The sequence below is a fragment of the Platalea leucorodia genome (genome assembly GCF_965183815.1).
Source record: "Platalea leucorodia genome assembly, chromosome: 11".
NCBI lineage: Eukaryota > Metazoa > Chordata > Aves > Pelecaniformes > Threskiornithidae > Platalea > Platalea leucorodia.
In genome coordinates, this window is record NC_138833.1 from 1,369,062 (window position 1) to 1,393,562 (window position 24,501).

At 39.0% G+C, this 24,501-nt stretch overlaps 1 protein-coding gene across 2 annotated transcripts in view; it reads right to left on the reverse strand.

Moving 5' to 3' along the window:
- Positions 1 to 24,501, reverse strand: part of GABRB2 (gamma-aminobutyric acid type A receptor subunit beta2) — a gene marked incomplete at both ends in the record, with an annotated part of 166,260 nt that overhangs the window by 52,755 nt on the left and 89,004 nt on the right. For both annotated transcript variants that reach the window (XM_082323762.1, XM_082323761.1), the window contains one exon: positions 19,985 to 20,067. In XM_082323762.1, the coding sequence (XP_082179888.1) occupies positions 19,985 to 20,067 (83 nt within the window). The remainder of the gene's footprint in view (positions 1 to 19,984; positions 20,068 to 24,501) is intronic.

Genomic DNA, 24,501 nt, shown 5'->3' on the forward strand with positions numbered 1-24,501 from the left:
TGCTTGCGCCAGTGCTGCTGAGCGGGACATACCGTTAAAGGCATAACGAAAAATCTAGAAATATCTTTTCTGAGTGGGGCATGCCTTAGTAATCAGATGCCTTACTTAACCCTATCCTTACTACTGCCTTACTAATCATGCCTTACTTAACAGATGCATAGAGGGAAGCACATGCATGCATTTCATAGAAGCACAGAATCGTGAAGGTTGGAAAAGACCCCTGAGTCCAACCGTTACCCTATCACTGCCAAGTCCACTCCTACAAAGGAAAACAGTGACAGAAAACAAGGTAGAAAAAGACAAGGACAATGAATTGCTTATATGACCAAAAAGGCAACTTGCCAATTTTCTATAGGCAGACACCTTTTAGGAAAACACCCAAGGAAAGTTTTTGGTTTGGTCAAATCTATGGATGTACTTCACAAAACATTTAACATGTCTGGAGTTATGACACATTACAAGGAATTTAAGCAATCAGCATGTCTAGAAATAACATGGGAACACGTGAGTAGTCAACTTGGCTTACAATAGATGGATAACAACCGCTAAGCTGGTGCGAGGCTGCCATCCTGACATGGTGGGGTTTCTTACCAAATTGTTAGGCTGGGAGTTCACAAGAATGCGGACTTTGTAGAGCTTTGAAAAAAGCCAGATGCTTTAAGAAAGGGTGGAATTTTACAGATACGTGCAAGACTTCTTTCATTGCTCAAGAGGTCTGTGATAACCTCAGCCTTCTTTTATGTCAGAAAAAACAGGAGTCAAGTCAGCTGTTCCCCCTCATTTGTAGATTGAAGTTTAATAAGCAAGAATGGATATTCTTGGAAAATCTGAGGTTCTAGGGCTAGTACTTTGGAAATACTTTACCAGAAGAGACGGAAGAATTAAGACTGACCATGTAAAAAGAATGAGAATGAGAACTGAATTTAAAAAGTAAACTTGGGACCAGGAAAAAAACCCAACAGCTACAGTGGAGGGGAAACTCCATGATCTGCAGTAAGATCCTAAAAAACATCTGTGTATAAAGAGCACAGCAACGAAGCATTAAGCATATGACAAAAACCCAAATGGGATGGAGTGAAACTCCTCCTTGTTACAAACAAATGATGACAGAGTGCTGCTGACACAGGGCTCTCCTCCTGTTCACACAACCTGCCTCATGACCCTTTTTTTCCCCAGATATTCCAAAGGGGAAACAGGAAAATTGTATTTTTAATTCAGGTTGGAAAACAAAAAATTAAAAATATTTCTTTTCTATCTATATATTATCTTCTTCTATTTAATTCTAACAACCTGAAAGTTCATATCATCAACATCAAGCATACATAACATTCAACCTGGCTGGGCTAGTCTTCAGGAAGATGCTGGCCTTTCTTCATGTTCAGAAAAGGGAATACTGTGTAAGGCATCAACTCCAATAGGCCACCTTTTCTTTCTTAAAATACCCTCAAAGTTACAGAGCTTTTTTTTTTCCATTCTTTACTATCATCAGTTTTCAGAGAAGTCATACAGAGCATAGAGATAGGTAAAAAATGGATGAGGAATGAACAATAACCCTGTCCTATAGATGAAATATTCAACAACCATTAGCAAGATTTATGGAACCACAATCATGCTTTCATAAGCCAGCATATCTATCCTTGCAACACAGAAATTTCTGAGACATCTACCTGATTGTACACATCCCAAGGTCTTTTTGCACTAGCTTGAACAACTTAAAATGCAACAATATGTAGCTGAGCTGCAGACACCCAGTAAATAATACACAATAATTTCCTCATCAAAAACAAAGTCACAGAGAACTTAAATTATATTTAAATGTGTTTCACTAAATTGTTACATTTATTCTGAAAAACAGACAAAACAGTTTTACAGATTAGTATTTATTTTTGCATTTCTTCCCTTAACTGTAATGCTGTATTGTCAAATGTGGCTATGTTGATCAATTTAGAAATGTCAGTCAAGAAGGATTTCATGCTGTGTACATTGAGGCACTGACGCCAAAGTCAGCAGACTCCTCGGACAGCCACGGGAGACAGGTCCCCCTCGAGGACAGCACAAAGCACCAAACCCCGCCTCATCCAGACAGCAATTCCGAGCGGGCTAACCTCACAGCTTTGACATCCACCATCAGCCGTCAAGAGGAGACTACACAAGTTCCTCGGAACAGGAAAAATCTCACTGAGCCACTACATCATACCAACGACAGCAGAATGCTTCCGCAGGTAAAACTCAGTACACTGGTGACATTTGCCCATTCTCATACAATACTGTGGAATACAAATTGATTGGCTCTAGGTATCGCCACACATCAACAACAACAGGTATTACGAGAGACCAGCAACATTCAGCTTAAACTAGGCACACAAACTTTCAGACCACGTGTTCCAGTTGCAACAATGATGTCTTTAGATGAGAACATCTCTTCCCATACAAACATCTTTAAATGGCGAGAGCTTTGAGTCAATATTTATTCGGTCAGATGTTAATGAGCAATAAGGACTCTGCATCTCTCTGTGTCATCAACTCCTCTGTCCGTATTGACCAGGAAACTACACTGGCATCAGCCGTTCCCATCGCAAGCAAAATCAGAACTTTAAAGTTCCACATACGCTGTAGGATGTGGAACATACACTGTAGAAAATAACACCAAATCACTGCTAGATGCTCCTTTTTGCAGAGAGCTGCAATGCAGTGGACAGATACTAAGATAACCAAGGGGCTGAAAATAGTCCGGGTTAAAGTACACAGAGCTGCACATCAGCTCATCTGCCCTTCTTTGAGTCTGCAAGAACAGATGCGCACTATCTGCTAATTATCTTCCTCTGTGCAACTGATTCTGATATTTTGCTCAGATATTTTTACTGCATACTTTGATATTTTTATCATGATTGGAAAAACAATTTAGATAAGGAAAGATCTAACTAAAAGGCTTGCCTACTCATCATCCTCATCATTATTTAAGGCTTACATTTATCCTTCCTTTGGAAGCAGTTTGTAATCTATTCTGAATAACTCACTAGGGATGATAGCGCTCAAGCTGATAGCTGAGCTTACTTCTTCGAAGGTCAGACACTCACGGAAGAGCCAATATTCATAAGCAAATTAGGAAATTTGGAGATATACTTGTCATAACAGAATGATAGGCCCTTAATAATAGCACTTAAACCAAGGTATTATCTCCTTTTTAATCAGACTGAGTTCATTTTTGGCTGGTCAAGCGGGCTCATGTGTTAACTCATGAACACGTGGAACCAACAATGGTGTATTTTCAGTCCCAGCTGGAGTCTCCCTAGTGAGCTTTGCTCTACCTTCTGGCTAAAATATTTTCCACAATCATCCAAATCCCTGAAGGGAAAAAGAATGAAAAAACAAACAAACAAACCTCAAAAACAAAAATACACAAAACAAGCAGCTGCTCTAAGTTGCCTAAATCACCCTATTTACGGAAAACACACTGCATTCAAAACCATGGTATGTTCCCAGTTAAGAGCAAGGGATACCACAGAATTGCATTGCTTCTATATAACCTGAGATCCTTCTCATCTGCAGAGCAGCCACGTTACTATCACAGCATTAATTCAAGGTAATGCTTTTCTATTCCAAGAACAAACAAATTGCAGAAGTGGTCGCAGGAGCGTGACTCCCTGGGAGGTGCTGGCTTATCCTCGGGCAGGAAAGACAAGTGCACCAGCCCTTTCAGGAAGGTTCTTCCAACAGCAGGTTTCATACCCAGAAAAAAGTGCAGTACTCTTCATAGAGCAGAGACAGAAAAGCTGCTTCGAATACAGCACTGATTTATCGGATAGTATCTCACAGGTACAGCAATACAAGAGAGCACTTTTTTATTAGCTAAGTAAGTTTTTACTGTATCTAACCGCCCACTTCTCAGCATGATCTTTGTACTCACTCTATCTGTAAACCAGCGAGTTTATGCACTGAAGAATGAGCAAAAGTAAGACCATGGTCGATTCTATCTGACCAGTAACAGCACAGAAAGCTAGACAGCAGGCATTTTCCCTTAAAGAAGTCAGACTGCCGCATGTAGGCTACTGACACTAGTACTATGTCTCAAAAAGAAGAAACACAGTGAGAAATTCCAGCATGTCTGTCCTTGTCAAGAGTAACATTTACCACTCTAGTCATCAAATCTTACCCAAATGCAAGATTAAAATCACTTCATGCTAAAGGTAGTAAACAAGATACTGACACAGAGAAACTCTGTCCTAGGTTCACAACCAGCTTTGAGAAAAGTACTACACTGGAGTTACTTAAGGGAAATACAGCTATCTGCCTGCGTAAGGTCCTCGAGTACTGCTGTACAATGGGAACAGCTATATTTTCCTGATCTCACAAGCATACTCTCAAATCAACTGAGAATATTGAGATTAAATTCTTGTTTTTGCCATGCCAGAGTCCATGAAAAAACATATACCCACATCACGTGCCCAGCTCTTCTCTGATTTGTCTCAAGAGAGAATCTCTCTCTAGATATTTAATACCGGGCTGACTTAGTTTTCATTAAGCATAGCGACTGAGAGAGATATTACAGCTGATTTCCTTTGCTCCCAAGACAAAATGCCAAATGAACTCTGTTTCAAAAGCTGTCCCCGACACGTACCTTGTCTCGGTACTCCACCTTGGAAACCAGTAACATCCCAGAACCACGCACGTGTCCTGTCCCCCCGCCCCCGCCCAATTTCCCCTTCGGAACTAGTCTGTGACTCAAACTTGGCCTTGCTGAGTGCCAGCTGCCAAAGAGACAAAATCAACACGGCTGTTGCCATACGTGCTTCTGTGGGGAACGGTGCAAGTTAAATAACTGTTCCTATTCACCTGTGCTGATGGAACTACAACACGTTTCAGGACTCTGCATGGTTCATTTTCCCTCCAAAGGACAGTGCTGTGACAATGATTCAAGAGATTAACTTAAAGAGCATCTACTTTTTTTTTTTCCCCTACAATAGCACAGGTACAGTCACTAATCTTTTTTTGTAAGTTGTTAAAATATTAGATGAAGCTAAAAATCTTGATTTCATTGTTATTTATAGACTTCATTGAGCAAGATCTCTCTCTGTACCATAGAGCAGAGTTTAAAACAGAACCAGTATTGGAGTATTTTTTAAAAAAAATGCTTCAGGAAATACTTTTTATGCATTGCTTGGACCTCTCAGAATCTGCATAGCTCTCTAATCTTGCTCTCCCTGAAATCAATTGGTGATAGAGCATTTATTTCTTTAGCATGTCAGGATATCCCAAAGTGCTTTTGAACATTGCATCTGTAAAAGTCTCCTTCTGTCCTCTTTCGTTGGACGAATTTTTTTCTTTGCCTTACCGTTGAATGCCATAGACATCACGTTTTCCAAGTACTTCTCCGATGCCTCCTAAAAAAGCTAGAATCCTAAATAAAATGCTTAGTTCTTAAAACTTTGAACTCCTCCGTTAAAATTATTTTCCTCCCCTGCAAAAGCTCGGCCAACCAACCCTGACCACATTCTTGGCCTATAGGTACACCGACCTCGAGTGAATATGTTCTGAATAGTCTAAATAAAATTGGGAGTTCTAATATTTGTAAGCATTGTCTATGTCTACAAGGAGAACATTTGTCAAAGGCTGAGCTGGGGCTTTGTCTCAGCAAGGGATCAAGTGTCCTAAGATTTGTTTGACTAATATGGTATATAGAAACAATTCAATCAATCCTCAAGTCTTTTGTTGCCTTCTATCTCCGGAGTAAATTGCTGACAGGCTTTACTAACAGTCTTTTAAAAGCAGAAAAGATCACATGAAAAATATTTTAAAACAACAAGCCCTTAATTTGAGTTTGCAACACTACTGTGAGAGATTGTTGTACAGGATCCGTCTGAAACTGCTGATTGCATTGGCAATACTCTACCTCAAGGCTATATTATATCAGAACTGTGATGGAAATGGTGGATTAAAAATACTAAAGATTGCTTATGGACACTTTAAAACCAGAACAAGTGAAAAATGGAAGGGCAGCAGAGATCGGCTGGCTGTCACTGGTCATAAGACAGTCAAAAGACACCCTTGCTCAGAAATGGCTGTAACGGAGGTGCAGATGAAGCGCCCTGGCTCCAGTTTTGAACTCCAATTCAGTATTCCCAGAAGGCCAAAGTTCAAGTTTAAATCAGGCTAGAGAGCTCCCTGTAAAACCAAGTCATTTTAAGATATGCTTTAAAGTGTAAGAACATGTTAAGATGCCTGTTCATATATGGCCATTAAAACTATGAAAATTAAAGCTATTTAAATGATAATTACATCAATGTATTTACAATTTGATGTTTGGTAAAATTACAGCCATACCATTTGTAACAGGCATAATGACCTCATTCATCAAATATCTTTTTTTTTAATTCCTTAAAATCAAAAGCAAGTTGGCATCCAGCCGCAGAACAAAGTGTCCCTGAGTACAGTTTCAAGGCCAAATAAGAGCTAGATCGTAAGTATGTGCAAATAGGAGCCCACTGTTCGCTTGTGAAAAGGTGTATCTTCAAAAAAACGTGACTAAAAGTCTGTACACGCATCACTCAGTAGCACAAACCGACAGGAATGTGCACAGTACAAATGGTACTTATATTTGCATCACTTTTTTCATTTATAAATATATTTTTATATATAATTTTTTGTATTTTTCATATATAAAAATAGAAAAAACAGCTGCCAGGGACTCAATCTTGCAGTCATCTTTTCTCAGCAGACTTTAAAAATGTCCCATGTTTTACTGCGTTCAGAATCCGTTATACTCATAATGAAACACACAGATACAACAGTTAAAAACACTGTTTTATTTCTTTAAGAAATCTAACATATTTAGCAAAGACCTTGTAATTTTATAATGAAAGTAAGTTTCCCACACCCATGCAATCAATTCCACAGTATTATCAGGAGCACACGAAGAGTCACTGTAAAAGAAAAATAGAAGGCTATGCTGTACGTAGCATATTATAGGTAAAATGCAAATTTTTGACATAGTGAGGCATAGGTTTTTCTGCCCTCATTGCAAAATGTAAAACCCACTTCTTTAAGCCCATCTTCCCACAAATGAATAAAAACAGAGATAAGCAAAAGCTAGTTCTTCTTGGTCAGCAAGAGAACAAACTTTGATAGGAACCTAGGCAGGTTTTGCAGGAAAAAAGTATCATGCATTTACCTAATAAGACTGTGGGTCTTTCTGGACTTGCAGAAAATTGTTCTTGAAACCTGAAAAAAAAAAAAAACAAAAAACATAAGTACATGTCCTACAGCACCACCACCACCAAGTATGCTACAGCAACACAGGCGACTTACAGTATAAATGCATTCCACTTGCAGCACTTTGATGCTCTTCTGCTCCCCTCCACGTTCATTTTAGCTGTATGTGAAGAATGAGAAGTTCCTTGCCATGAATACCATCCCTAGGACAATAACTCTGACAGAACAGGAGTCACCAGTGTTACTGTTTATATTACTCATTTTGGCTCTGCAAAGGAACGAAGATAGAGAGGGACCATAGGTAAAAAGAAGAATCTCCTGTTGTGTTCTTTGCCCCTTTCCAGAATTTCCCAAAACAGTGATACAACATGTGTCAGGTAACAGGTTACAAAGGTCCAGACACAAAACACAAAGGAATAAAAGCAAAATTCACAAGCAAAAACTTAACTTACCAGCATTTCAGTATCACTCAGGGTGTCTGTGTAACATTTTGGTACGTATCGGTCTTCCAGAAGTAAGCTGTTGAAGAGACTTGACCGTTCCAGCTTGTGGGCAGGAGAAAGAAATTCCTGTTTTCTTGAAGAGCTCCTGATCTGCACAGATGAGCTCCCACACAGTAAGATGCAGGTGCCTGCTCTGCTTTTATGAAACTAGTTCTCGTAGCAGCCCACAGCAGGTCTTTGCCTTGAACAAAGCTGTGTCTGCTATTGAACACCTACTCACTTCTAATATATGTTGATTGTCAATTAACTGTTTCAGAAAACAGGATAAAAGCAGTGATTTTACCAGGAAATTGTTGTATGAAGTTATGCAAAAACCATCAAATACTTGGATAATCATCTTTCACACATCAATAAAGTACCTGGATTCAGCACAGTACTTGATTCCATTCACGATAATTGTAGACTACTACTGTTACAAGTTGTTATTTCCAATATTGCATAATCTTCTCTAGAGCACGGTACCCGTACACATAACGTCGAAGGGGAAAGGTGTATTCTTAGACATACGGCTGAATACTGAATTCCACCAATTCCTTGTTTTTTCTGTTATGTTACCCTGTTATTACGTGAGATAATTGCCTGGGCTGAGGTAACATCTCACGTTCTGGCTACAGTAACGCATCAATCACCAGAGGAGACAAGCTTGTACGACAGCAAACTTAAGTAGTGGATTGTTCTGCAGCTGAAGAGTAGAAGTATGACATACCACAAGTTCCAAATCTGTAACCTAAACAGATGCATTTCCAATATAGTCCTGTAAAGCCGACTGTTCATATCTGTGCTCCCTACACAATAAAGACAACTTATACATTGTGCAGTTACAGAAGACAAAAAACTGCCTTTTAGGTGTGTATAGCAAGAAACAGGTTATAGAGCCAAATGTCATAATGAAAATTCTTAGGTCATTATCCAGGGGAAAAGAGCCCTTATTTTGAGAGTTTTTAAATCTTAACAAGAGATTGAGAATGACAAGGTATACAGAGACACTTCAATTTATATAGTGGGAATAGTATCTGCGTAACTGAATCAAGAGACATGGATAAGATTACACCACACCAGAAGATCATAAATGGAAAGAAAATGATATAGTTTAACTCATTAACTCAAAGATGCCTTTGTCAAATTAAAGGGCTACTTGTACAATATATTAATTTATTCAGAGCATTCTCATGATATTGTCCTCAGTTATAAGTCATATAACTTACTTTTTTACAATACAGGTTGCACAGGACTTGCATTCTATTTCAGATTGATAACGGCAAATACCTATTTCTGAGGCAGATGCAGCGTGCCAGGACAGGATAAACCAGATAGATACACAGCGTGGGCCCTTTCCGCAACTGCAATGAAACTTCGTCACTGTTAGGAGGGTCAGGCACTGGAACAGGTTTTGCCTAGAGAGGTTTTGCACTCTCCATCCTTGGAGGTTTTCAAGACCAGACTGGACAAAGCCCTGAGAAACTTGGTCTGACCCCACAGCTGACCATGCTTTGAGCAGGTTAGACTAGAGACCTCCTGAGGTCCCTTCCATCTGAATTATTCTTGAAGTATGCCTTGAAATATAAGCACATATTAATAATCTACTTAATGACTTCTCTTTCCCCACATAAAAAGCAACACTGAAAACAATATATCTAAATTATTAGATAAGGAAAAAAAAGGCAAAAAACCCCAACCCTTTTATAAATACAACATAAATGATTGAGACTACGATCTTCATGACTTCTCTCCAATACTTAGATATCCTTTCCTTTACAAATGTTCTTTCACAAAACATGGTTTTGAGGATACGTAGAGTAATAACAGTATTATTTGCCTTTAATTTTGACTCAGAACAAATGCACATCATGAGAAAGTTTAGCTGACAGTTAGAATTTTTCATACATAAAAGATATAACTCTTGAATTTCCATCCAAATGATTTTGGACAGTTTGTCAAATACATACTGAATACTATGAGTGGCATATGTATCGGGAATATTTCTAAAACTAGAATAATTTCTTTGTATAGTATTCATTTTCTGACTTGTACACCAATGCAATGCCTTAGCAAATTTGCAATCACATTTTCTCACATCAAGTACGGTAGTGTTAGACTGACAGAAGATGACAAGTGATTCCCCTAGCATTGCCAAAAGTTGGATAATACTATGACTGAATTCTTTTTAAATTAACTGCTACCATTGTAAGCAATACTAACTCTGAACTCAATATATAGATTTAAGACATAGGAAAATGGGATTGCATCCACTAACAGAAAGTAACTTATATTTTCTAGACACAGGTGGAATTTGAACAGCCTGAACTACCAGTACCAAGTAGCATCAGCAACTGAACAACGTTAACTTTGTTTCACACAGCTCTCATCATTAGTAGGGTGCAAGATACTGATCAAAGGAATGAAAGGATTATGTTTAACTTTGCCAATCCTTCTGCTAATTCAATTTCTTCTGTTACTCCACCAAAGTAAAATAACGTTTCCCAGGCTTGTCTACTTGAAAAGTCAACCCTTCTTCCACCCAAACCCAATGTCATAATCAAAACAAAAGATGATCTTATTTGCTCTGGCTTCTATTTGCTGAAACAAAACCAATGAAACTGTTTTCCTGTTCAGTGACCAAAAAATGAAATATTTTGCATTTGAGCATCAGTAAGAAAAGTAAAAGAAATTCAGAGTTTGGGAAAAACAAAACAAAAGCACCCAAACAAAAAACCCCAACCCTGCTGGAGAATACAGATATTTCTTCTCTTTAAGAGGAGCCACTGAGGAGGGTTAAGCTCACATTTGAGCGATGAAGCTCCAGTTCCTACTCTAGAAACGTACGCCAAATGGAACACTGTCAACAGAAAGTGACCCAATACAGAGCACACTGCAGGTCTGGTCACTCGGCTTGTCCCTCAAGCGGCAAATTCACTTCTCTCCAAACAGAGGAGGAACCGGAACGAGCATTGCTGCCTCTCACCCAAGTCTCTGACTGCTGTCAGCGGGGAGAGAAGGGACGCTGTTCCCCAGTGTGGGGTATGAGGTGATCCTGGTTTGTTTGTTGTTGTTTTGTAAACAGGCCAAAATTGCTTGTCAAATTTCATGTGAATCCACAGCTTTATGATGACTCAAACACACATTTTCTAGTCCTTCCCCCACTGCAGTAATTCAGCGTTAGCAAAACTATTTGAGTTGCTGTTATCAGTGGCCGAGTGCAAATACAGATCAGACTGATAACAGACTCAAACAATTGCCTTCCTGTTCCTAGATGTTCTGCATACTCATCTAAACATAAAAAAATTAATTCTTTAAATGTATGTAATCTAATTTGATGAGTGAAGGACAATTACAGTTGCCCAAGAAAAATACTTCGCATTGCTGAAACATCCTGATGAGTAAAAGGATATCTGACGCCACATACAGTACTGCTCGCTACTTAAATTCCAAAAGCTAAGGTATCCAGGGTGTCTTGGCCCTTAAAAATAGGGATAAATAGTTAATAAACTATTTTTTGAGATAAAAGGCTCAACATTTTGAAGCTATTTCCTTCGGGGAGAACCATCAGGCAAAGGGGTTTTGGCCATTAGCTACATCTTCATGAGCTTCTCAACTGACTACTCTTTGCTGCTTTGTCTCCGAAAGACATCAGGAACTGAATAGGATTTGGTCAACAGGTAAAACCTGAATCAATGGAGTATATTTTGATTTCTCACAATGAAAATGAATTGATAATTGTTTTCTGTAAAACAGTGAGAGAGATGCTAGAAAAAAAAAACTTACAAAAAATATTAGGAATTAAATGACTGTAGAAACATATTTCAATTCTTTTCACAGGTATGTGAGCACTGCGAGATAATCAGTCTCCATTGCCTTCTAAAGCATAAGACGTGAGGTCAAGTGATTCCAGCATCTGATAAATATTACTATTTCATAAAAGCTATACCATGTTGAAGAAATGATTTCATTTTGAAAAAGATAATTGACTACTTAAGTAAAATGATACCATGGAGGATAAGCCATTATTAGCTATCAGCGCCACTTCCAGCACTTATAATGATGCAAAAAAAATTATTTTTAAAAGAAGAACCTAACCTTCAGAAGTTTTTGTTCTGTTTTAAATCCCTCCTCTCATTTTGACTTGCCTTCAAAAGACAACTTGAGACCTAACGTGGGCACAGTAATTTCACTCAGTAATTTTGTTTTCCTTGAGGGAAGAAAGGATGGTCTTCTCCCCTCAAAGGCAAAACAATTTTAACTGTTTCTCCTCTGAAATCCATAGAGTACAGGAATTGCAAAGTGAAGGAACATTTCTCTAAATCTGTGAATGAAGTAAAATGACAACTTGCCTGGGAATGAGGAAAGAAACCACCAAGGATTATTTATTTATATAAAGCTTTCCACATTCAAAGTCTCCTGGTATGAATGGGAAGTTAGATAAATTGTAGTCACTCCGGATTTGCCACAAAGTGTTTTAGTTTTGTAATGAGACATAGATTTAGTTGAATAAAACTCCTGTCAAAAACTGTAGATTTTCTGTGTTTTGTTTTGTTTTGTTTTTTGGTTTTTTGTTTGTTTGTTTTGTTTTGTTTTTTTTTTTTTAAAAAGCATAGACTAAAGTATAGTTGAAGTTTGCTCCTCACAGAAAGCCTGACGGATATGCTCAATTCATCATGAATTGGACACATCCAAAGAAAAAAAAGCTTGAAAACTGGAAGTGGACTTAGCACTACATGCGAATGCTGAAACATTTCATTCTTCCACAGAAAGAATAATGTAGTAATTATGCATAACCACTTCTATCTGCACATGAGACACAACTGCCACGCACAAGTTTTTTTTGACAGAGGTTGGAGTAAATGCAGTATTTGCAAATAGCACTTTGTTATTTAGATCATTTCACTGAGTCCTGTAGAAACCTTCATTTAGCGCTGAACTCTGCCATCCAAGCAAGCCACGCGTGCCAGGGAAGCAAAACACTGTGTATCAAGAATGGTTTTGTTGGTCAAAAAAGAGAAGGGAGGAGGGAAAGGATTATTCTCACATCCCACTGTAAAGCCAGGTATGTTAGCTGTTATGAACTCGAGGCAAACAAACCGCGCAAGAGACCATAAAAGCTGTAACATAACCTACAGCTGTCACAACAATAGAAGAAATTATGACAATTAATGCGCCATTAGGCCAAACTCAAGAAGTACTGCCACCTTAACGTGGCGATCAGAAAACTGCTGGTATTGCCACTTGAAAACAATGGCTCCTTATCGCCCGGACCAGCGGCCTCTGACCGCAGGCGGCCCCTTGCCGGCAGGGAGGCGATGCACGCCAGCACTCAGCATATTTCTGCCGCCCCTTTGGGGGGTCTGTGTGGTTTCAGCTGTGATTCTACAGTTAATAATGATCTGGTCCAACACTTGGAAGCGCCGGGCTGCAAGTGAAAAATCGCAGGTGAGCAAGCTACTGCTCAACTAAAAGCCCTTGCTTTTTTGCTGAAACCACAACAGGAGAACTTGGCAGAGCAACAAATATTAGACAGACTCAACATACACCAAAGATTCTGCCTGAATTACCTACTGTCTGAATCAAGGCTTTAAACCATTTTAAGTACAGCAAACTTCTAATAAAAAATAATACGTGCTCCAAGGAAAATAATAAACTATCATCTCAGATCACACACTATATAGACCTAAGCTACGTAAGAGTACCACAGATGTCCTTTCCAATAGCACTTACAAATACTTCTTTTTCTTGAAGAAATCACTAGTTACAAGGTATTTAAAAAGAATACTAGACCTACAGAAAAACATTTGCCTGAAGTATGAGAAGTTATAACGAGATCCTACTACTCAGTTTAGTTAAAAAAAAAAAAAGGTGAATATTTACCTTGTAAAATTCATACCTTCTGGAAACAGGACTGTAAGTGCCGACCCATCAGCTTTCCACACCTCCACATAATTTATTGCATATCAGATTATCAAAGCAACTGTTAGCAATATATTTTTTTTTCTTGGAGGGCACCTTTCTACAGCATCAGAGATGCCTTCATGGACATTAGCTTTTTCCCAAATCTTTAGCAAATGAATCTGGTGCTTTCTGACTATGGACTCTTTGAACTGGGCCCTTTTTGTTTCCAATAATCCCTTGATAAAAGGCAGGGTTATGTGCAATAAGGACAAATGTACACTAGTTCAGACTGGATATAAAAGGCAAAATGCTTTAGAAGTTTTAAAACCATTTTCATTTTGTCTCTATATCTTTATGATTCTATATATTCGCCATATTCAACTGTAGAATGATTAAAAAAATGAGCTCAAAGCTATGAATTTCTCTGTGGAAATCTACATTGCCTATATTGTCTGGTGCTGATAAGCAGAGATTGGATATTAGTATCTTAAATTCCCTTTTAAATTTAACTCCAAGTTGCTTCAAAGCATTAAGAAGCTGTCGCAGCGTTTCTGTATATTCTTCATTCATTTGCAAACAGTACATCATCCTGTTTGTGTTACGAGAGCTCCCAAAATGTAGACTGCTACAAAGATGCACTGAGATATAAAGAAAATAAGGAATGTACTTCCTTCTTGCCTACCCATAGGGTAATATATTTTGGATGTTACCTGAGTTCCAGTCTGAAAGCCTGACCGAAGTCCCCGCTTCGGGGGGTTATCAAAAACTTACAAACACTGGTTCACTTGTATACAACCTGCCCCATCATATGTGCTGATGGTTAGTCTAAATTTCCTTCCCCTCTTCAGACTAGCCAGAAGAATCATCTACTCTTGGGGTTTTTTTAGCCCTTACTGAATCATCCTATCTACACACTGAAGAGGAGTGAAGGATTTCTTCTTCATTGCCAGTGTGCATTATGCCACTGAAATTGTACCTCTTCTCTTCTTGACATACTTGACACAAAATTACTAAGGACGAATAAAGAACGAAGCACCTGTCCCAAGGAAGGCACGCTATAAGCTGATGTTGCCGAAATGGGCAGAGTGTGGGTACAGAGGTGGAATTCATTACTGTTTGTTAATCTGTGCCTCTTCCCCCCAACAAGAACTGTGCAGGTTGAATTGTCACAGAATCCAAATTAAGACACCTGAACATGTAGATGATGAACAAGGAGGAAAAAGGGGCACTTTGATAAGGTCAGCTTCTACTGATAGAGGAATATCTTCCGTGTACAAGAGCCACTATGCAAAACAGACTTAGCTGAAGGGACAAAGGGGACAGGACACATGGTAAACTGGGAGGAGAAGAATAACTATTAAGATTCTAACCTTCAGTGGCCCAAAAGTCACGTACTTAACTTCCCACTTACTGTGTAACTGCTGGAAGTGACACGTTCCCATGGTATTCTCCTTTGCTGCACACCCCACTCCCTGGGGATCAGCACAGTCTCTTGCCTGGCATCAAGCACATTTGCCTCTAACCCAGGAAAGCCTTGCCTGGTCGGCTCCTGGAGTTCCACCATTTGTCCCGTGTGACCTGATTATAGCTTTGATCAAACAGCCAGAGCAGCCATCTGCAAACTACTCAAGGCTTCAGCAAAAGGCATCTTTGATTTCTTTTCAGTGCCTTAAATGTGCTTGTAAAGTCACCTTGAGCACACAAAGATGACTTCTGTTTCTCTTGTTGATGAGCTTTCAGATGATCTGATTAGAAAGTATTTGATACTGGGCTGCGCTGCCACTGGGAGGAATGATATTCTTTTGCCTCTGTTCTTTCTGGCTTCTTCTAGGTTCTGTTATCGAATGGAAGTTTTTAACTTAGCTTAGTGTGCTTCTGTGGCCTTTGTGTGATGAAACAGAAAAAAAAAAATCTAATGATTTCTGATCCAAACACCCCAGGCTGTTAGATAAATGAAACATCCTGAAAACAATTATTTCTCATTTGTCAGCAAAGCAGTCCTTCCTCCCCATCTGGGCGTGCTGTTCTGACTCTGCCCTTTTTCCCTGGCCAGTACGTCTGAGTGGCAAGCTCCCTGTTTGCTATGGCCTCAGACAGCAGGGCTTTAATCAACTTTTTTTAATGCCACATCTTTAATACACTATGGAAAATGTTTCTGAGAATACACTTCTAAGGAGAAATTCAGTGCGTTCTTGGTTGTTCCACAGCAACAAAGAAATGGGGGGGGAATCACTATCACAAGGCAGGCAGTTTCTGAATTACACCTCAGTATAACATTAATACAGCTATGCCAAACACATTATGAAATGAGATAAAAAGGAACTGAAGTGAATTTTTGTCTTTACGTGGCACCACGTAACTGAAATGGACAAAGGTCCAAATGTACCAGATGAATCTTCAATGATTACATTTGAAAATAATCAAAAGAATCACAATCATTTCTCTCTGCTATGCTGGAGGATGGGCAATATATTTTATTTGCTTATATGAACTATTCTTCGGACTCCCTTGTACTTACTTCTGCCTTTGAGCTGCCACTAGTTCTGTGGTTGATTAGCTACGACATTCCTTTCAGCAGTCCCAGCTCCAGAGAGGTGGGAAACAGCAGAGACACAGAATTATGCTAGAGCATGACCAGAAGTCAGTAATGCATACTGCAGTGGCAGAGAGAGGCAGGAGAAAGGAGAGGTCTTTTACTGAGCCAAGTCAATATTCAACTAAAAAGGAAAAAGCTCTCTGTTGCCTGCAAGTTGGGAAACTAAGAAATGAATACACAGGAAAATTTATTTCCCTCTGGTATTATATCCCTGCTATTCAGTGCATTGGGAAATAACAAAAGGAAGGGAGAAGTAGAATAGCTCAGATTAGACCCCCTTGAAAAATATGGCCTACAGATTTAGAAGCATCACAGCAAAACCAAACATTCAACATGTTTCTGCCCTTTAAGGATGAGCAAAGCAAAAAGTGATCACAGAGATGTAACTAACTATACATGAAAAAATAGGATTTCAGTTCTCAAAACTGATACCCTTGGAACTAATAGGGAATAGCCCACTCTTACACTTATCTAATCTCGCTAACACTACCTTAAATAGAAATAGGAAAAACCCTGTCTCTTCTATCTTAATGGATGATACCACATCCCCATTTCATTTTTTGTATGTTACGTACAACCCTTTTCCACCATGATTTCTAATTTGCAAGTTAATCTAGATTTATGCAAATCTAGGTTAACAAAAATTTTATATCGGCCACAAATTTCAGTAAGCACTATGGCACGTGGAAAAAAGTAACCCAGGCAGCTGAGAAGCCAACCAACTCCGGCATCGATAACAGGATCGGGGGGAAAGGAAGGAGGAAGAGGAGAAAGAATGGAAGCACGTTACAGACATTAACATGTATGGAAATGGCACAAAAATCTATCGTGACTTAACTCAAAGGATCTGGCTGGACAATAAATCCTTTTTTAAACAAAGTATATCTAACCTGGACTTTATTAAAACATTTGATATAGGACTGTCTAAGAACAGACAATTAGTAAAGCTATATAAGAGATGTGTAGGAAATTGTACTGCACTGAAAGAATAGATCATGTGCACTACAGAGAACGATTATAAGCAAAGCTCTTCCTTCTCGGCATTAATATTCTTCAGTATTTGTGTGTTAATGAAATTTCTAATGAAACAAAATCTGCAGGCACTGTTAAGACAAAGGACGATCAGAACAACTATGGCAAGAACTGGGTAACCTTGAGGACTGTAGCAATATTAAGACCATCGATTCAGGCGAACGGCGTTATGAAACGCCAAGTCATGTGTTCTTAGTACCATGCAAAGAAACTTCTACCGAAAGCTAGAACCCACTGCTGGAAAATGAGTGAGGAAGGGAAAGACCTTGCTGTATTGGTTTTTTTACCTGTGAAAGTTACGCAGCTCTGAAGAAAGGCAAAGGTGGCTCTTGGAAAAAGGGCAGGATTAATGCTAGAGTGTAACAGAGATTTCATCTGGGATACTGTTTATGGTGCTAGTTATTCCTAAGGAATAGCATTAGCTAGTTCTGCATTTCTCTTAACATACTTTCATATGAGAAAGCTAAAAGAGACTGGCATATTTGGTTTCATGAAATGAAGCCTATGATAAACTATGACCGCTGTTTTTAAATGTATTATGAAGGTCCCAGCACAGCTGGGGAAGACATTGAACTAAAAAAACCTGTTGAGACAAGCAGTGAGTATAATTTCATGCCTTCATAGCCTTGAAAACACTTGGGGTAGAATTTAGAGAATTTCTAACCATCACAAGAGAGCAGTGGTGAAACAGGCGTCCAACGGGACCAGCAGGGCAAGAAACCGGGCTACTTTTAGCATGCAGCTTAACCAGTTTAAGGAAGCGATTACGCCTTGAGTACTTGCACTGAATGACTCGGAAGGTCACTTTCAATCTTATTCGCTCTCCCTATCTACCTACCAGCATTTTTGTCTGAAGCGATTCATAAAGATTAGACAGACTCAGGTTTTTTTACCTGAACGGAGTGACATAAAGAGCAAGAATTTTCTAAAGCAGCCTGAAAGTGTTTCAAAACACAGTTCAAATATTACTTCTATCCACATTCTACTGGCCTTTGCTATTGCAAGGAGACACAGGCCAGCTACATACAGTATCCCAATTTAAATCCATTTTACTTTCGTGATGCTGCAACAGAGCTAACAGATCCACAAAGGAGCGCTCCTACAAGCATCCTAACCGCTACGGAAAGTTAAACTCCAACCCTTTCTATGATACAATGAGTACTGTGCTCTTCACACCAAGCACAACAACAATTTCAAGAGCTCAATACCCTGCTTTCCAGGATTGTTTCTTGAAAGACAGCTGATCTGGCTTCAAACTTCTACTCCAAATCAGATGAAAGGGAAATTTCAACCTAGAGGTCCCACATTCTAAGTCTGAATGAGAACAAGTGCTCTCACTGAAAAGCAGGGACATAATTTAATTTTCAGTTTCATACAATTGGAAAAAAGAAAAAATCCAGGTCCTTGCTACAACAACAATTAAAAGACACGGGCATAGCAAGCCACATTATTCAGGTTTACAGAGATTTTTACTGAGATAGTTATTCCAGTAGTTTTCTTGCACATCAAAATCAGCCTACTACACTGGTAAAAGGCTGCAGGTATGAAATTTTGAATCAAATGCTATCAACAGAAATTCTATGATGAACTGCAAAAGAAAAAACAACCAAGATTTTATCCATTCTCAAAAGAGCAAAGTCCATCATCACATTTGCTGCTTGTGTATTTCAGCATGCAGAAGGGGTGAACTTTAATGATAAAGGCTCAGTTTACTTATTTTATACGTGTAAATTATTTCAGACAGCAGTGTCACAAGTTTAATTCAGGAAAGGATTCTGGCATATCTTTAAATTACACTAAAATGAATGAAACCTGGACACAAATTTAAAGTATATTCTTAAATGCTTTCTAGAATAGGAAAAAGAAACTCAGCTGTACCAAGTTCTTACCAGACCACATCACAAGCTACTATCATTTTGTACTTCAGTGCATGCAGAAATCCCACATGCTCTTTTATAATACAGAAGTTACTTTAAAAATACACATACTTTTGTGGACTGTATCTTAAAACATGCCATTAATTTCCATTTTGCTTGCCACATTCGACTTAATACACCCCAGATGAATTACTTACGGTTCTCCTGAAAAAGGAAATGTATCTTGAAAGTGCCGATAGGATCTTAATTAGAGTGCCAAATAATGCACGCTTACGATATTGCCTTCACAAAAGTGATCATTAATTGTTTTTTCTTTGAGGTACTTAGATTCCCTGAAGATTTTTCAGTGAAAAGAGATTTGAAATTTTATTTCACCACGTAAGTTTTATCTACATAGGAAGTTCGATAGAGACACCAGCTATTAAATCAGTATGTATAACAGACTGCGTTACATGCCTTGAAAGTTTAACTACAGCACAGGGGTTAGAAAAAAACCCACAAACCACCTATTTCAAGGACAATTCTAACCTCTTGCCATCATTTATAAATGGAAACAAGCTGGCACACGGTTCAGCAGTAAAGGAGGATAAAGAACCGATAATAATCCTCGTGCTCCTCACATGAACTCCAACAAGGCATTTGAATGAGACTTTTAAAGCTGTAAATTGTCCATCAAAACACAGAATAACTTTTGCTAATCCTTGTGCCACAAATTACTAATCCATCTGGAAAGCTATTTTTTTGCATAAGAATCTAAATGTCATCAGACGGAAAGACAACTAGGTTAGTAGCATGCTAAAAAAAAGAAAAAAGAAAAGAAAAAAGACAGCAATAAAAACTCTGAAGCAGTTGACCACAGAATAAGTAGGATTTGCAGAAGTACTTACAGCTCTCAATCTCCAGCGTGCAGTTCTGCTCATCCAGCGGATATCTCCGTAGGTCCATCATGCACGCAGCTGTTGTTGTAATTCTAGGAAGGAAACCGAAGAGCTTGTTAATGTGCCTTGTTCCAATCTTTCCTTGATCGCACAGAGTTGAAAGAAGAAAATGTATTTCTACATAACTGATGCTCTTGCCTGTTTTTACTGAAATACCGTGTCTGCTGCTTACTTGTAACTATATGCTGTTCTAAGAAGGTTATGCCAGTCTGGTGGGCGAGCAGAGAGCTTCCCCTTCACACACCATTATCACAGTACCGCAAGCTTTAATAATCAGCAATCAATTTATCCTAAGAAAATGAAGCATGAATTAGGACAGTAGTATTTCTTTCATTTTACAGTGGACGACTTTAAGCCAAAAAAGAAACGCTCAAAGAAAGGTGGCACAGGAAATCTAGAGAGGAACAGAGAAAGACACATACTTCGCATCCTGGGTTAATACCCTGATCCCTTCATGAAACTTAAATCTTCTTCCTTCTGTTCAATAGTGCTTTGTAAATGAAGTATTATTTTATCTTCATATTAGAAAGCAAACATTTTCAGGACCATTTTCACAAAACATTCAGACCATATTTGTGCGTCCAGATTTCACCAAACCTACTAACATTAACATGTGTCAAGTGTGCCTTTTAGATGTTGAGAGAAACATCTGTACTGTCAATAAACCTTTTGCTGATAAACTTCATGGAGGAATATGACCCTGAGCTGAATATGAACCAAGGCACAGTTCTCAGCAGCATTTTATTAAATGTGTTCTCATCAAGTCTTCTTAATGTGTAGAAAAAAATCAACTCTTAATCCCGCCCCCCCCCGCCCTGAGCATGTTATGTAACTCTGTAGTAATTAAAAAGTACTACAATTTGGAAACTGCCAACAGTCATAATAGTATGTCCTGCACATACTCCACAGAGGACCAGGTGCGGATTTAGTGCATAAGCTGAGAGGTTTCTAGCCTTTCTTCTCTCCCCCTCTACCTGGTAAGAGCCCTTCTCCTACAGCTGCTAGAGCCTGGTCATCTACACAGGCTCGTCGGAGTAACAAGGATTTTCTCCTGCATGTTAGGTACAGCTGGCTGGCCAACTGCATCCAGGGAATCTGCTTCCACACCAGCCGAAAAATGAGAGCATCGCACAGCAGCCAACTGTACGAGCTTTCTTTGAGCTGAAGGCTGACCAAATGACTTAGCTCAGATCACAAAATGCAAGGTGATGTGGGCGTGCCTCCAGAAGGGGACCCAAGCGGGCAGATGGAGGGCCTACAGCACACGCAGACACCGTGCCACCTGACAGCATCAGCAGCTACATCTCTCCAGGGCGTTCATGAGAGACTGGGTGACCAACAGTCGTCTTCTCAAAATCCTGTCCCCCTGCATGAGGGTTACTGGCCTTTCGTAGTCGATACTTAGACTGTTAAATAAACTCTTTAAAAAACTTCTTTTACATTCTTCAATCTGACAACAAGACAGAGAACTCTTTCATTTGATGGACCTCATTCTTTCTCCTTAAATACCTAGTAAGAGTTCGTTAAAAGCAGAAAACTACAATTGCCTGAGAGGCTCAAAATTCACTCAAAATTGACTCCAGCAATCCTTTCCGCAAGGCACTTCAGAAACATTGAAGCTATACAATCTTTCCATTAGTATCCTTACTGTCCTATCTAACAATGCTTTACTGTCACTTCCAGAAAAAAATCCCCGTAAATTTCAACAAAGAAAAGAGAACAAAAGTAGGGGCAAGTTATTCCTTTAAACACTTAGTAAGTCCTACCTCTTTCTTGTCAGTCTAGGCAAGATCCCTTCAGATTACATTTTGACCATTCGTATGCATTGGGCTCTCGGAGACAAGGAACACCTTTGCGCACTAAGTTCTTTCTTCAGTCACTACATGGGTACTCACAGAATTGCTTTCGAAAATATATTGTTTTCAATCAGTGTGGGTGACCGCAGATGCTTCAAAAGCAAGCTTCCTGGGGCGGGCAAAGGCAGGCGAAAAGAATCCTTTGGCTCCCCTCAGTGGGAGTCTTCCAGCTTTCAACAAAACCAGACTGCTGAGGAATATATGTTTGTTGATAGCAAATGCAAACGGGGAGCAAGCAGCAGCACACGTTGTTAAAAAAAAAAAAAAAAAAAACACTCTTGGCAGTTCATACTTCGTTCCTTATTTTTAAATTTGGAGGAAAATGGAGAAATTTCCCTGATCCAGTATCAATGTAAGATTGATTATTTCGGAGAAAACTTCAGGAACGGTGGAGCGAGACCACAAAAAAATTACAGCTCATGTTTTTTGTTTGGTTGGGATTGTTGGTGGGGAGGTTTGTTGTTTTGTTTTGTTTAATACCCTCAGTATTTCCATATCTACGTGTGTATTATAGTCATAGTTTTAGAAGAATCTCAGTAGTTCACAGAGGAAGAGGCAGGAGCACAGATTTACAGCCAAGGTTTAAGTGCACAAAAGAATCGTGGTAAATACTAACCTATTGGACTACTACATTTCCTAATACCTTTCTCTGCACTAAACACATGCTTCCTACCAGAGCCTATGAGGCCAGGGGCTTCACCATGGAGACAAAACCACACCTGTGCCATCCTCAGCAAAGCGCCTGTTCATACTGACGGTGGATGGAGCTGAGCACTCACAGTTCTGGCATACCTTCAGTAGGATTTTTGGGTGCAACAGACACCACAAAAGGGGCCAAAGACTGCAGCCAGCTAGGATAAAAGCTCTGGAGGGAACGTTATCAAATCATTAAAAGACACAGTGCCTTACCTCATCAGAAAGTAAAGGAAAAAAAAACAAAACAGTGGCACAGCAATGAAAATGATTGGTAGAGCAGAGTTTTAATCAAGCCAAAACAGCAGTTTTGAATAATGTATTTAATTCAACTCGCTTGTTCATTCTTATCCATAATGCAAATCCGCTGAAATAAAAGTAGTAGTCTGTCCTTTGCTCTCTTCGTACCTCCCTCATATTTTTACCCTGACTTTTCTCACATTTATGGTAAAGTAGAAAAAGTTCTTTTTCATCTTCAAAATTATTTAAACAAGAAAACTACCTCCTGATAATTCTTAGTGGTTTGCAATTCATGGGGAATAGCTAAACCAAATTACCAATGCAAGAGCATGCAAGAATTACCACCTTAGAATACTTCTACAGTCAAGACACACGACCTATACCTTTTCAGACAGAGGAAGGAACAGCAGTTCATTATAGCAGTTAGGGATGCTTGAAGCAAGCATAAAGCCTCTTCCCCAGAGCAGAGCTACTTCAATTTTCATAAAAGGATTAAAAATACAGCCTGGACTAGTGCACAAAATTTAACATTGTATTTTGCATAATGTAACCTTGAGAACAAACAATGAAAAGGTGAAAGCTTTTAAAAAACAATACTGTGACTCAACGCATTACAGTCATTAGGGATGATAACAGAATAACAGTACTCTCGGAGAAACACCGTACGAAATGAAGCACATTACAGAACTGTCTCATACGCTAACGTTTTCATCTGCTGTTAAAGAAAGAGAAATCTTGAGATATTTTATGATTCCTAACAATGCAAACCAGTCTTCAGCTTCCTCTTCTATTATCCATATTTTGAATGTAGACTGATTATGGAGCACGAAAAAAAAAGCAGCAAACCCTGAAGCCCTAAACTGACTAAATAAAGTATTATGAAGCAGACCTAAAGAAAACTTCATGTGTCAAAACAAGCATAACTAGAGTGCAAAGAAACCTGCACCACAACTAACCTGCAGGAAAAGTAAAGTCTGCTGTCAATAATTCAAAATAATTCAGATAAACTATTATTTCTGAGAAAGCTGAAAATCTGCCCTTGTCTCCAAACCTTTGGGGAGGTTCTAGGATTCAAATAAGAGCTGGAAATTGGCACTGCTCCTTTCACAGGCCAAAGTTGAAGGCCAGAAAGAACTTCTTTAAAACACTTCCAAACTTAAAACGATGCAGAAAATAATACCCATAACAAATACTCTCCCAGCATCGCTAATAGTTCTTATTTTCAGTGCTATGTAGGGGACAGTTTTTCAAAATCACATAGATTTTGCTCTTCTGACAAGTTCAAGTGGGATTTGAAATTCAAAATAGCAACTTAAATAGTTCGGACATCACCAGTGAAGAAAAAAACAGCACTGAAAGACAGGAGAGCAATGCTCATGATATGTGGAGATGGACCGAATCCAGTTCCCTCGCGGAGATGCAGTGGCTCTGCAAAGCTATGGGGAATAAGCAGCAACAGAAACTTATCTCTGCCCTAGAAGGAAGCAGCCCTGACCTGTAATTACAGGATTACAGACACAACAGAAATGATGAGCAAGAAGGTGACAATTTCAGATAGCTCCTCTGAGTAGAGTGGTAGTATGAGAACTATGAAATGCTCTCTTAACTCTAGCACTGACAGATCGTGATCCTACTGAGTCAGAGACAGAGCTGAAGCCCAGGAAAATACAAAGACTG